Here is a 13,294-nt window from a genome sequence, read left to right as displayed (position 1 = left end):
TATATCCATTGATCGCACTCATACTATTTGGTAGATGGAATATTCGATATTCCTCCATCTGCCTGTTCACTACAATAAACTACTCTAATTTTGGGTCGATGGGTATTTTAAAATTTTCCTCCGTAGACCCAAGTCACGCACGCAAAATGAGGGGCGATGGACATGCTACGTCACAATCAGCCCCTCCCCATTCACCCCAATAAATTCATTCACTCACACAAGACACAGAAACACAGAACACATAACTTAACTTCTATATACAATAAAAAAATTACCGATTCCCTTAAAAAACGGAATAGGAGACTCTGAAACTCGCTGCTGTGTCCAGAACCATCTTTAAATCTGACGGTATGCTATTCGCGCCCTGTAGGGAGCCAAGGCACGACATGCTTCGTCTATCGGGGACGCATCGAGCAACCTTTCTCTACATAACGGAAACGTGCGGGGGGTTGGTCCACCAGCAAGTGCCCATGGGTCAACCAAGTATGACCTATTCTTAATTTACTAAGAACTATTCCTTCTTTACGGCTCAGATCCTCGGGGGGCCATCTGCAGGTCGTGCACTTAATAAATATTTATTGTTTTTCTATTGTCGTATTTGTAAATAGGCATATATCAAAAAGATTCAGAAAAAAAGTTCAACACATTATAAGAAATAACCTATTAATCCTAACATATAGTAAAAACTTAGTAAAATGATGATCATTGAAGAAAATAATATGCCTTAACAAGTAAAATAAATTTCAATGAAAAAAAGTAAGTGAACTTCTGTAGTAGTTCATATTTATTATTCCAGGCGTATCGGGCAGATTGACCAATTCTTGGTTGCTTGTACCATTTAAGTAATTAATTAAAGTGCTTTTTGGCAAGTAGAAACAGCCCTGCAAATTTCTCCTAACATTCATTCTGCCAAAAAACGTTTTGAAATCTGAAGCAATAAACTGTTTAGTTTTCATCTTTGTTTTTCTTAATTTCAATTTTTAAACTAAAAGATGCCACTTAGTGCTAAGGATGTTGCGCGCGGTGTTGTACTTATTGATGATGGACGTTCCATCAGGTATGCGGCTATTGCCGTCGGAGTTTCTAACGAAATTCTGCGAGACACCATTAGACGTTTTCGAAAAACTGGGTCCTATCATAGAAGGACCGTTTGTGGACGCCCTAGAGTGGTCGGCAAACTCGTCATCCAAAAGAGCCAAATATAAACAAAAATACAAATTGAAGTTTATTCAAAGAGCCTTTTGATAAACTTAAGCTTTGCTTTAGTACATATTTTTATGGAAATAGAATTAAAAGTACACTCTGGAGCTTGCCTTTGCTGAATATGTCTTAAGTAGTCTAACTAACGCTACATTAAATAAAACTTGGTATAAATCTTATATAAAGATAATATTTATTTAAAAATATAACAAGTTAAATAATATAAAAGGTATCCTTAAAAAACCTACAAATACTCCACTAATGTGAACAATGCTTTGCATTTCCCTGCAAAGTAGGGGTAAGTCAGGTTTGTATGTTGTTTTTAATTTTAGGCACGATTTCAAGTTCTCATCGATAAGCCGATTTCTTAATCTACTCTTGATATAGTTCATGCTTGAAAATGATTGTTCGCATAAATATGTAAACGCAAATAAGGAAAGAACAGGAAACGCTAGTTTCTTCAGTTGATCATCATCATCCAGGTGTTAAAAATCAACATATCTTCCCTCGCCAGATATTTCAAAGGAGACCATTTGTGCTGTAAACTTAATTCCCATTAAATTCACTAATTTCGTGGTCCGATTGACCACTTAATATATTACAATTAATTATGGTCTTTAGTTGAGATGAAAAAGTCAATGGCACGAGCGGGATTCGAACCCACGATCTTCGGCTAGATACGCCGCTGCTCTACTACTTGAGCTATCGTCACCTCGATCCACTCGGACACTAACTTCCCATCTCAACCCCACCTTTTGAATTTTCTCTCCTTTTTGCCATTTTTCAAATGTCGTGTAATCGGATTGGATTCTCGACGACAAATGAAATGGCCACGGAGAGCATTAGTGAAGTAGACTTCATTTTAAATCATTAAATTCACTAATTTCGTGGTCAGCTTGACGAATTAATATATTACAATTAATTATCCGATTACACGACATTTGAAAAATGGCAAAAAGGAGGGAAAACTCATAAGGTGGGGTTGAGATGGGGAGTTGATGTCCGAGTGGATCGAGGTCACGATAGCTCAAGTGGTAGAGCAGCGGCGTATCAAGCCGAAGATCGTGGGTTCGAATCCCGCTCGTGCCATTGACTTTTTTATCTCAACTAAAAACCTTAATTAATTTTAATTCACATTTATTTTTCTCCAATAGCTGTAAATCGGTTTAAAGACGCTCGAATTTTGAGCTCCAAAATTCTTTGTTTTTTAAATCCAGCAACTACATTTCAAAGCTGCCAATATCAATGCTAAAGGGCAAATAATTAATTTCTGTTACCGTGGCATTCAGAGGGTTTTTTTTTAACAAAGGCTTCGTTATTTCTGAAGTCTTTGAACCTATTGAGAAAATTTCTTCAGAAAATGTCTGCGAACATAGTGCTTCCTGATGAATAATACAATAGTAAGTATCTAGTGATTTTTTCTTTAAAAAATAGCAACAATCCTATTTCTTGCACCTGTCATACTTTTCGCTCCGTGTCTGCACTAAACATTTAGTGAAAGAGCCGCAGCCAAGAAGTCAAAGAGCCGCGGTTTACCGACCTCTGCCGGGGCCGCCTAGGGTAACAAAACCACAGGATGACCGTTTTTGACTTTGAGAATTTTGCGAAACCGGCAAGCGATTCATCAGCTCCAGCAAGTCCACTGCTCGAAGAAAATTAAATCAGACCAATTAAATCAAGAAAACAATGATGAAAACTAAACAGTTTATTTCTTCAGAATTCAAATAAGACTGAATAAACATTTTAAAATCCGTAAAAAGTAAACATAGAAAAATCCTTTATCCTTGTTTTGGATTAAGGATTAAGTGTGTTTATCTCTAATTGATATTCCTAATTGAAAACATAGCATAAACAAATATTTATTGATAAAAGTAATGAAACAAATTAAGGGCAAAAGTTTCTTTTATTGAGAAAATGAAAAAAAATCCACTGGGTGAAATTTTTTCCCTGTCAGTGTATATGTATAGATATTACTGTTCAAGTGGTTTCTTGTACATAGTAACATTACAAAGAAATCTGCCTGCTTTGTGGTTTTAGTCGTTTTTCCCCTTCTATTTACCCCAACGTTGGTGAATTGAATTGAATTTAATAAGTGGAGTTTGGCCGGCGTAGATTTAAAAGATCCCACTACGCTCGCGTTTCTTTGGAGCCCTGAAACAGTAGGTGTTCGATCATGATGGTGGCAGCAGGGGTCGACTCGTTACAATCCCATGGGAATATTTGGGAAACGAACGTGAGTCAATTCAAAACAGGCATATTGAATTCTGCCTATAAATTTTTAATCGAAATTAAACGTTTGTTCTCGGATGCTGAGATGATTTTTTTCAAAAAATTCCGTATTATTTTTTTCCATCCAAAAACTTTTAATACCGGAAAGTGAAGATATATCTCAAGTCAGTCGGTATTTTTATTACCGATAGAATTTAAGGAAACAAGAATAAAATAAAACAACAGAAATAAAAATATCAAGTAATAATAAATTTAATGACACTTTTGATTATTGAACATTGATTTGGGTCTAAATGACATATTTTTATATAATTTTTTAAATTTATAGAAAAACGTTTGCAGAAATTAAATTATACTACACATTCTGCCTTTGAATGTTTTTATTTTAATTTGCATTGTATTACAATTACTTTCAGTACGATAACATGAAACACTAACAAAGGCGCAATTTTCTAACTTTTTTAATTAAAACCAATTTTCTTGGTAAATACTGAAAGGATTTATTTCAAATTTGCAATACCAACGTGTTACTAGATAAATACAATTAAACAAAAACTACAAAATTACGTGCGTTTTGTATGATTTCTTACTAAAGTATCACCTCTTTCTCAAATCTTCGGTGGTCCATTGTGTAATTTCCATTATTATTTCGAACTCTTCATTCAGCTTAAGGCATTTTGTTCAGGTATTTCAGATACCAAAGCTTTGTAAAGGGCCTTCAAGGGTCAGCTTTTCCTCTCCCAGGAGTAAAGCAGCAGTCTTTGCACCATCAGCGGGCATGTTCATCTCGTTTTTTCCTATTCCTGGTTCCTCCGGAGTCTGCAGTGTCTAATCAGCAGTCATCATTATAATCCGAACAAGTAGTAGGCTTAGTGAGTTGGTTTCTTCGATGATCCATTGCTGTCCTGGAATAAAAACCCATTGAACTGAGGACTTTCTTAACCCATTGTCCCATAGATCTATCTTTTGGGCAACTTGGGAGATAGTATGACGCCAAAGCGTTTAGGGTCGACAGGTGGTTTTTTCTGGATTTGTGGTTATACGAAAATTCCTGCTGAAATTTTGTTTCTTTTGTAGAGAGAGGTTAAAGAGTTGTTTTAGAATGGTTTTTAGTAAGAGATTCTTAAGGTACTTCTACTGGTAATGTTTTGACAAATTGCTTTATTACACTCAGTTTGATGTGTGGGATCTTATAAAAAGATAACCATCTCTATCCACCTGCAAGGTGGAATCTTATCAGCGTCTCGTATGACTATTTTAGACCTAGAAAAAAGCTGGTGTTTTGTGTTTTTGCCCTAAGACCTCGTTTCTACAACCCAATAGCCTCTTGGGTCGACTATATAGGAAAGAGTAAACTTTTCGGAATACAGATTTTTGGTCGAGTAAAGCTCTGTGATATTAACATATAGCATATTCTCCAGATGTGCAGCTTGTACAGGTTTTTTTTAATAAACTTTTTCCTGCCAAATTTTTCTTTCCTCCTGCCTTTTCCTCTTCAAATTGACCATTGATAATTTAAAATTGTCCCTTTTTCCCAATAAATTAACCAATTAAGCTTTTATACTTGAAATTAATCATTTTTATTTTAAAAACTTTTTTTATTCCGAATTAACTTTAAACCCTTTCTTTAAAACAAAAACCCTAGGAGACGGTATGAAATGTAGGCAAGCAAAGAAAATTTCTGCAGTTTTAAAATGTACAATATGAAATAACTGGACTCTTAGGAAACGGCATGAAAATTAATAACAATTAAAATAAAAAATTATACAAAATAAAATGTGAAAATAAAGGATTCGTCTTTTAATTTGAGAAATATTTCAGTTTGGTTAAGACATTTTTTAACGATGTCTTAAAATGTAATTTAATTTAATGTAATGTAATTTTACATAATTTTAAACTTTAGTTGTAATTAATTTTATGTGATTTTGAGTAGGTACCCTAATTATTTTATATTTTAAAAACTCTCAAATTAAACAAAAACAGGTTTTTATGTTTAATTATATTTAATAGTAATTAATATTCATCTCTGGACTCATCTAAAAGTCCAATTATTTTATATTAAAAAAATTCAAATTTACAGGGATTTTACTTTTCATGCTTATATGTATATGATACAATCTCCAAAATACTTTTAATTATTTATGTGGTAAATAAAATGCTAAATCTGAAATTAAAAAAGGTTGATTCGGAGTTAAAAACAGTTAATTTGAAATCAAAAATATTGTAATAAATTGAAGAAATAAAAGTTTAATTTGAGATTAAAAAGGTTGAATTTTTAATAGAAAAAGTGTTTATTTGGTGCGAAAAAGATAACAATATAATGGCCATTACATTTCACGAATGTATTTCTGAAAATTTTAAATTTTTGGTAACATTAATTAGGCAAAGTGCCTATAACAAATAAACAAGTAGTTAAATTCTAAAATTGTCTCGATATTTCTTCTTGCTAGGAACAGTTTATCTCAGTTTCACTGGGTTCGTATTGATCTTTTAGGCAGAAAGATAATAACAATTGTACACGGGCACCTGCTTTTGGGCCAAAGCCCGCGCAGGTGGCCCTTATGCAGAGAAAGGTTGCTTGATGTGTCCCACATAATAGAGCTGTCATGCCTTGGCTCCATATAGAGAGCGTGTAGGATGCCGCCGGATTTAAGAATGGTTCTCGATCACGGTAGCCTGTTCCGCTTTTTAGGGGAATTGGAAAATTTTTATTGTATGTAGCCGTCAAGATATGCGTTTTGTATTTCTCCGTTTTGTATGAGTAAGTGTATTTATTAGAGTGAATGGGGAGAGGCTGATGGTTGGAATAGCATCCACATCGCCCCTCGAGTTTTGTACGTGACTTGGGTCGATGGCGGAATATTTATAAAATTACCCCAATTGGATTGGTTTGTTATTGTGTGCAGGTTGATGGAGTAATATTCAGTACTCCGTCCTCCAAATATAATGGATGCAATGTATAAAGGTGTGAATGTATTTATTTGTGTAAATGCGTATTAATGTGTGTTGCAATATTTCGCACGCACTCGGGGTTGATATGACCAAGCTATCGGATGCCTCTTAAAATGTTTTTCATCATTTAGTTTATTTAAAAAATGGATTTTTTTACAGGAAAACGAAATAAAAGAAAAAGAAGCTTATAAGCCAAAGACATCTATCTTGCTAGTCTTTGCATTTATCGTCCTGCACATGCTCAGCTTAATCGGGGCTTATTTGTCCATAACCTCCTGGACCGGCGTGATGGTTTTCTTTTTTAGTAAGTAAGACACTTATAATAATAAAATAAACGGAAGCTTTTTTTAAAAGAGTAATCTACACATATTAACAACAGGAACCCTTGTTTTGAATATTAGATTAAATATTAAGTTAAAATAAGAGCTTTTACTTAATTAAATGACAAAAAAGTTTAAATTTATATATTTCTTTAGATTATTTTACATTTGGAGTTTATGTAAACCTTGGGGTGACGATGGGTGCACACAGACTATGGTCACACCGGTCGTACAAAGCAACACTTCCAGTTAAAATCATCCTGCTAATAGGATTTACTTTGGCCGGACAGGTATTAGATTTATATACGACAAAATATTGCTTATATACTGATTTGACGTAATATTTTTTGTTTTTAATTTAAGAACTCTTTGCTAATCTGGGTCAGGGATCATAGGACACATCACAAGTTTAGCGATACAGACGGCGACCCTCACAATTCCAAGAGGGGGTTTTTCTTTTCACACATGGGCTGGCTTTTATGTACCAAACACCCAGATGTGAAAAGAAAGGGGAAAACTGTCGATTTGTCCGACCTGACTTCAGACCCAATTGTAATGTTCCAGTATAAGTAAGTCACGAAACAATTTACCCGAAGTGGTAATTAAATTTTAAAAAATATATATTTTTCAGGTACTTTTTCCCGCTTTTTTTCTTTTTCAATGCCTTAGTCGTTTACGTGGGTGTTCTCGTTGGATTTCCTTTCTGGCATAGCTTTTTCATCGGATTTGTACTAAGATATGTACTGGGATTGCACTTTACTTGGAGCGTTAACAGTTTGGCTCATTTCTATGGGACCAAACCGTATACAAGGTAAGGAGTTAATATTTTATTCTTGTAAGATTTCTTCTTGAAGTCTGTTAGTTGATACACCTGCAGTTTGAAATTTTGGCCAATTTTAAACATCCTGGTCTTCTTATAATTGCCAGTTTGGTCGGTCAGGAGATCAAGAAGAAGATTTTGTGCAATTTTGACAAAAAGGGACGATTGACAAACCAAAACACAGGATAATCATTAATGATATGGTTCATTACATATGACAGACCACAACAGTGGGAATAGGTATACCAGGGTGATCGAGAAGTTTTTACAGTTTGATCGTTCCAATCACCTTGATAGGCCAAATTTATGGTTTAGGACTAACAGATGTGTTACTGCTATTCTCCATTTTCAGTGTTCGGTTTTAGCCAATGTCCACTGATATTATTTACAATGTAGCATATAAACCAAAAGCTAACAATGTCAGGATGGGTCTACAGCTACAATGTCAGAACAAAACTACAGTATAGACATACCAGAATTGTTTAACAGTCCTTATATTTCATCAATCCCTGTTTCCTGCTTCGTCCCATATCGTACGTCTTTTAACTTAGATTTATAGAACCAACTCTACACTGAAGTAGCCAAAACACGTCTGACAGACCACAACCGCAACTACATACAAACGTGGATGATTGGAAACGCCCAAACTAAAGTTCCTAAAGTTTGCGATCGTTCCTTTCATCCTGATCTGTCAATTATTGCTCGTTTGGCCCATCAGAGCTATTTCTGATTTATCCCACCATGGATGATAGATAACGACCTAACTAAAATCTTGTAAAAGTGTGACTGATTTGATCTGTAAAAACCCGTTGCTTTATTTGTCTATCCTGACATTTTAAGAACAGAAAAATGCACATATCAGGATTGGTGATGATGTAGCTTAAGGTACATACAAACCACAATTAGTTCCCGATTCTGAACTTGCGTTTTTCTTGTACGTGTTTTGTTAGCTTAGTTTAATAAAGCCCACGTCTGACAGACCTAGTGACAACTAGAATGATCTTAAACCCATAAGGATTTTTATCCAACCATTATACAATTCCCTATGACGTTTAAATCATGACATCATCTCGATTCTTTGTAATGTCTTCTCAGAAACAACTAGGCCATTTGTTTCTAATAGTACACCCGAATGTGTTCAACATTTCAGAGAGATCGTTCCTGTAGAATCCAAGATTGTGTCAGCACTGACGAGGGGAGAAGGATGGCACAACTATCATCACACGTTCCCCTGGGATTACAAGGCGAGCGAATTCGGCAACAAACTCAACTTCAGCTGCCAAATGATAGAACTCCTTGCGAAATTCGGCTTGGTTTACGATTTGAAGACGACATCAACTGAAATGGTCAAAAACTGGGCGTCCAAATACGGCGATGGGACGCACAAGGAACACGCCGACTACTGAAAACACCACGACCTCAAATTTCATATAACGAAACTATTTTGTATAAACATTTTTATAACTAATCGGCTTATGTTTTTATTTACAATTATTCCTCCTGTTTCGCCAAAGGTGTCTAATGGACTTCAAACATTTGGCAGATGATTACCACCAGGTCTACCATCTATCAGGTTTTCTGTCACGCGCGCAGAAACCTACAAGGCAATGTATTTACTTTTTATCCCCGATGGGATGCGGTGAGATTGCCGGGTAAGCATGGGCTATCAAAGAGACGAAAGGAAACCGAAACAGGCATATATCGCATAAAATTATATTATGTGGTAGATTTTTTTTAGTATTATTAGTCTTATTGAACGACCATACTGGTCTTTAGATTCTCGCACAATGGTGGACCAGCAACAGACAATAGGATGAAATTCGTAAAATCACTAAAAGTATCTGCTGACCAAAGTAGTGAATACCAGGATGATCACAAATGACCAAACTTGAAAGCTCTTCTAGTATCACCTTTCTATTCTTGTGCTTATGCAAATTAATTTAGCTAAATAGACCACATATACGACTTGAGAGGTCGAAACATGTTGGACAGACCAAAACAGCGAGCTTAGTCAGATCAGGAACATCGGAAACGACCACACTAGGTGTTCATCTAATAGCATCATTTCTATTATGCCCCTTAACATAACTAAAAAGACCAAACTATCGTCTGAGATGAATGAAATTCCAAAATCGGTCTGACAGAACATACAGTAAGGAAGTCCATAAAATGAATGGAAGGAAATGTCCATGCTAGAAGTTTTTCTAGTATCATCTTCTATTCTCGTGCTTATAATCTTTAAGTTAGTTAAATTAATTTAGAAGGGCAGAATTGAACGTGCCGGCTAAATGTAAGAGTTGGGGTCGGCACAGAGACTCTTTGACGTCCTCTTGACGTGCCCAGAGAATCATTCACAGATAGTGACCGGTACGACTAAAGTACTCGGCGCAGGTCTGCATGACAGGCTACGAGGTCGCCGTCAAGGTCTCCCCCCCGGACGTCGTCACCACCCCGACGAAGATGGAGTTATTAACCTAGACCTCGAGGTGGCGTAAAAGGTTGTGGGCGCGATGGAAGCTGTGGCAGTCCTCAAAGCATAAAATTACGGGGTGCTCATAGAAGCCCTCATGGAACTGCGGAAATGCCACTTTGTGGGACCTGTTGTAGTAGTGGGAGCAGGGGGATGCATACCTGAGCGTACGAAAAAGACCTCAGGGACTTCGGCATTAAGGATTTGCCGAGTTAGGTTCTCACTCTCTCCTTTAGAGCCTTGAGGTCGTCGCTGTTCATTGCCTGCATATGGATCTGGAACGTGCGTGAAAACATTCCAGCGGCACCGGGTGTCGAGCAAACCACCAAGCGACCCTGGCAAACCGATGGGTAAACACGAATATACCTGAGGTGCAGGCAAAGTAGGGCAAAGTAGGCGAACCAGCACTACAGGATAGCAACACCAGCAGAAGCCCGATAAAAATTTATGTTTGTTAAAATAATCAGGAAAAATCATATTCTATTTTTGCTGGCTTAATCTATTAACACCATTTCTGCATTTAATTTTCTGCACTGGCGAGAACTCTGTCCGTTTCCGTCTTTCTTTCACTGAGCAAACAAATCCGTCGTACATTCTCAAAAAGTAAAAAACGTTTATTCTTTATTGGTAAGGACATCCAATCGAGATTTTATTGTTGAGGTGATTGAATTGTATAAAAGTTTATGAAATTGGTGGACAATGATTATATTACCACGATAGAAATAAAAGAAATTCCATCCTCAACCAGTTGGTCGACGTTTTCAAAACAAAGGATACAAATGCAATGAGAGATGCGGTATTGATAACCCCTAACAATGATCAGAAATCGTAGTAGAGAACTTAAGTTCTTTGTAGTTCATCCCTGTAGCGAGAAATCGTAATGTGGTTGCCAACCTTTCATGTAGTGATGATTTCTCTCATGACTGTCTTTTGTTTTCTAATCAAGGGGGTAACAAGCTGGAGTAAATATAAATAAGACGTTAATCTTTTTTTTGTAAGGTTTTGGTTGAAATGAAAAAATAGTGTCACGAGGGGATTCGAATCCACGACATTCGGCTAAATACGCCGCTGCGCTAACCACTTGAGCTATCCTGACTTCGATAGTTCGATCCACTCGGGCACCAACTCCCCATCTCAACCTACAACCTTTCGAATTTTCTCTCTTTTTGCCATTTTTTGGTGTCGGAGAGGATCGAAGTCACGATAGCTCAAGTGGTAGAGCAGCGGCGTATTTAGCCGAAGGCCATGGATTCAGATCCCGCTCGTGGCACTAGCTTTTTCATTTCAACCAAAACCTTACAAAAAAGATTAAATAATTGAAAGAAGTAATTTGGTCAATAGAACACTAAATATAATGAATAAATAAGACGTTTCATCCATCCTTAAATAGTTCCTCCAATCAGCGGGTTCAAGGGAAAGATCTTTCATCAAATTGATGTGGGTATTACGGCTTCTGTTCAGGAGCCACTTCTTACACCATTTTCTTTTCGATATTTTGCTTTTAATATGTAAATAAATAGAAGAGTAGCACAAGAGATCGTCATCCATTTTGAGAAGGTAATTCAATGGTTGATGTTCGGAGCGACTGGCCGTGGAGTGATCGTGAATGGCCACCTTAAAAGTTGCTAACGTCCGATCGTTTTCTTTCTTCCTGACCTTTCGTTTCTTTGGTCTGTCAGAACTGTTTTTGCCTTGTCTAAACTTCAGTGGTGGGCCGTTCTTCTCAGGAAACAAGCAAGAAATCATCATACTCTTCTATTCTTGTTTGACTACTTTCTTCTAAATTTACCAATCTTCAGTGGATAGACAGCCTAGTTAAACCGATAATTTAATTGGAGCAAACCTATCACTTGAGATGCTGAAACAGGTCTGGCAGTCCAAAACAACGAGGACAGACATGCAAGGATGACCGGAAATGTCCTTTCTTGAAATTTGTATATTTTTTAAAGTGCATCTTTAATATTGTCCAGCGCCATGCCCGCAAAAGACGAGTTGCTTCACATTTTCCGAGTTATTCTTCATCCTCATCACATGTACGTTTCAGAAAAACAGACCGACCACTCATCAAAAGACAAAGCAAGAAATAGATACTGATCAAATAATAATGATGACCAGGATGATCGTAACCAGTATTGCCTGTCCGTGCATTTTTAATTTATCAAACATGTTTCTGTTGATTTGTTTTATTTATCTAAGCTAAAAGACATGTCCCAGAAAAATGTGCAGACCACCACACACACAGTGAACAAACTATAAGAGCATTTAGACCATCCTGGTCTGTATATATTCGTTCGAAAAATTAGGAAAAAAACTACTCTTGGCCCACCATTGTTCCAAATGTTCACATCATTAAAACATTGTTTGAATATTAAAAAAAACGACAGTCATTGTCTTAAAACGCAGAAATCTACGGACGAACAAACTATTACGAATCCGTAAAATATGTCTGAATTCACGGTATGGATCTGACAGGTACACTTCTGTATCTTCAACTGTTGATCTGAAGGGTTATTTTGTATATCATGTAGATCGACGTTGGCCAAAACTGACCGCTGAATTTGACGGAACGCCAACACTTCTGTCAAACAGTCTCCAAAGTCTCACTACTTTCGTCCGTCAGTTAAGTTTAGACATTTCCCAATCTTAAATCGCCAAACGTCGACATCCAAAGGTTCTGCGTGACCACGTCAACCGCGTTACAGTCCTCACTCCACTACCTGGAAGATCAATAACACGTCTTGAACATAAGCAAGCAGTCGTAAAGATGAATAATGAATAAAACATAAAGTGCTTACAATTATTATTATTTTATTTTTTATTTATTTTTTTTTTTAATAAGGCAGCAACCACAATCAGGGTTATATTTGCCTTGAATCCGTACTGACTATAATATTAACGTAATTAATATTATTACGTTAATATTACGTTTTATCGTCTTAAAACGCAGAAATCTACCTGAGTATAAAAAATGACGAAACCTTAAAAGATCAATTGTTTAATAATTTTGTACGGTTGCGTAAACGTCGTATTAACCAACCTTTTCTGCCTTTAACTAGTCTCAAAAGAACGATTTAGATTTGTCGACATTTAAAAAAATAAAATAAACAACTAACAGTAGTAAAATCGTATTTCAAAATGATTCAAGTTACTTGCCTAAGACGAACATGAATATTTAATTAAAAGAATTAAATACAACTCCGTTGCTCAACATTTCTATTGAAAAAGTGCCATTGGATGGTAATTTTCAAACTTGGATAAGTATATAAAAATGGATTTTTTCTAAATCCGATATTCAGTCTACTT

The 13,294-nt window shown here is 36.2% G+C and overlaps 1 protein-coding gene across 1 annotated transcript; it reads left to right on the top strand.

Annotated features, from left to right (window-relative positions):
* Window positions 1-3,301: 3,301 nt before the first annotated feature.
* On the top strand, window positions 3,302-8,969 carry LOC106668578 (acyl-CoA Delta(11) desaturase-like). Its single transcript, XM_024225633.1, has 6 exons — window positions 3,302-3,433; window positions 6,541-6,685; window positions 6,858-6,991; window positions 7,065-7,270; window positions 7,333-7,512; window positions 8,672-8,969. Exons 1-6 carry the CDS (start codon window positions 3,374-3,376, stop codon window positions 8,925-8,927), a joined length of 981 nt encoding a protein of 326 aa, XP_024081401.1. The 5' UTR covers window positions 3,302-3,373; the 3' UTR covers window positions 8,928-8,969.
* Window positions 8,970-13,294: the final 4,325 nt, after the last annotated feature.

This window comes from Cimex lectularius, unplaced genomic scaffold (assembly GCF_000648675.2).
Source record: "Cimex lectularius strain Harlan isolate CLEC.00 unplaced genomic scaffold, Clec_2.1 scaffold111, whole genome shotgun sequence".
Taxonomy (NCBI): Eukaryota; Metazoa; Arthropoda; class Insecta; order Hemiptera; family Cimicidae; genus Cimex; species Cimex lectularius.
This window is presented reverse-complemented; position numbering and strand designations above follow the sequence as displayed.